The sequence below is a fragment of a genome, assembly GCF_019968955.1.
Source record: "MAG: Porospora cf. gigantea A chromosome Unknown PgA_NODE_11939_length_1094_cov_348.876, whole genome shotgun sequence".
Classification (NCBI taxonomy): Eukaryota; Apicomplexa; class Conoidasida; order Eugregarinorida; family Porosporidae; genus Porospora; species Porospora cf. gigantea A.
The window spans coordinates 1-1,094 of record NW_027151319.1 but is presented as its reverse complement, the minus strand read 5'-3'; the positions used below and the strand labels follow the sequence as shown (position 1 = coordinate 1,094).

The window sequence follows — 1,094 nt, the reverse complement described above, 5'->3', positions numbered from 1 at the left end:
CCACACTGACGAATTTTTACACGCTTACGCTTACGCATGGTGGCGGAAAACAAGAGAAGTAAAGGGCGGGACTACCTTTGTCAACCCCGCAAAGATAATCTTTACAAGTAATATTGCTCCCCAAGTCTGGCCGAGGCATTAGGAAGCATGTATGTAAAGGTACGAAGACAATCTTCCTGCCCTGGAAAGGTAAGAACATTCCCTTTGGCTACAGAGTTGGCAACTGCAATGCTGCAGAGAACAACCACGGCACTCCCTACAACATTGTACATAACGATAGAGGATACTACCGTACGGAATATCTTATGCGAGACGAACTCGTCAACTTGCCTCCCTACAATGGATATACCATGTTTTTAGTTGAGACCCCGTTCAATCACCAAACCGAGAACCAGGTTTTGCGCGACTATTCTAGGCAAGAACAAGTGGTTAACTGTACGATGGCCTTCATGTTCAGGACAATTGGACCTAAACAGGAAAGCGTTTCTATATCCGGAGGACCCTTCCCCAAACAGAAGTCTATGTTTTTGCCTTGGGCTAGGTACGAACCCAAACGCAGGAATCTTGAGATTCACAATCCTGGCAATTTTGCAGCGCAGTGCCCAGCTTTCGACGATCACGCCTGTGATGTAGAACCTACTCCGCTTCCGATTGAATGTCATCATCCTCAAATCGTTCCCCCTGAGGTTATTCCGGAGGATCCTCTTCCTGACCCTCAGCAGAGCCCTCTGTCATCGCGTCGATGAAATGTCTTAAATCCGTAACACGTCGGAAAAACGCAGCTTTCTGGCTCGGGGTCGCACTGGGGAACTACCAGATCCTCCAGTAAGAGCTGCTCGGAGAGTATGAAAATTGTGCGAATTATCAAGCTCATTGAGTGACCCATCCTGAGCGTAAACTCCGTAATGGTTCGTCCATTGGTAAATATTGAACATCGGAACGTTCATTGGCTTAAAGGTGACTTTGACGCCAAGAGGTTTCCAGTACCAGCTGTCAGCCATGCATTCTTGTTTTCCGCCACCATGCGTAAGCGTAAGCATGTAAAAATTCGTCAGTGTGGCGTACGTGTTCTTCGTAATGGCGGGGAGGGTCCC

The 1,094-nt window shown here is 47.9% G+C and overlaps 1 protein-coding gene across 1 annotated transcript; it reads left to right on the top strand.

Annotated features, from left to right (window-relative positions):
• Positions 1–305: 305 nt before the first annotated feature.
• Positions 306–746, top strand: KVP18_001700 (uncharacterized protein; the record flags this gene model as incomplete). Its single annotated transcript, XM_067951970.1, has 1 exon — positions 306–746. The coding sequence occupies one exon, from the start codon at positions 306–308 to the stop codon at positions 744–746; it is 441 nt and encodes a 146-aa protein (XP_067813480.1).
• Between the last annotated feature and the right edge of the window lie 348 nt (positions 747–1,094).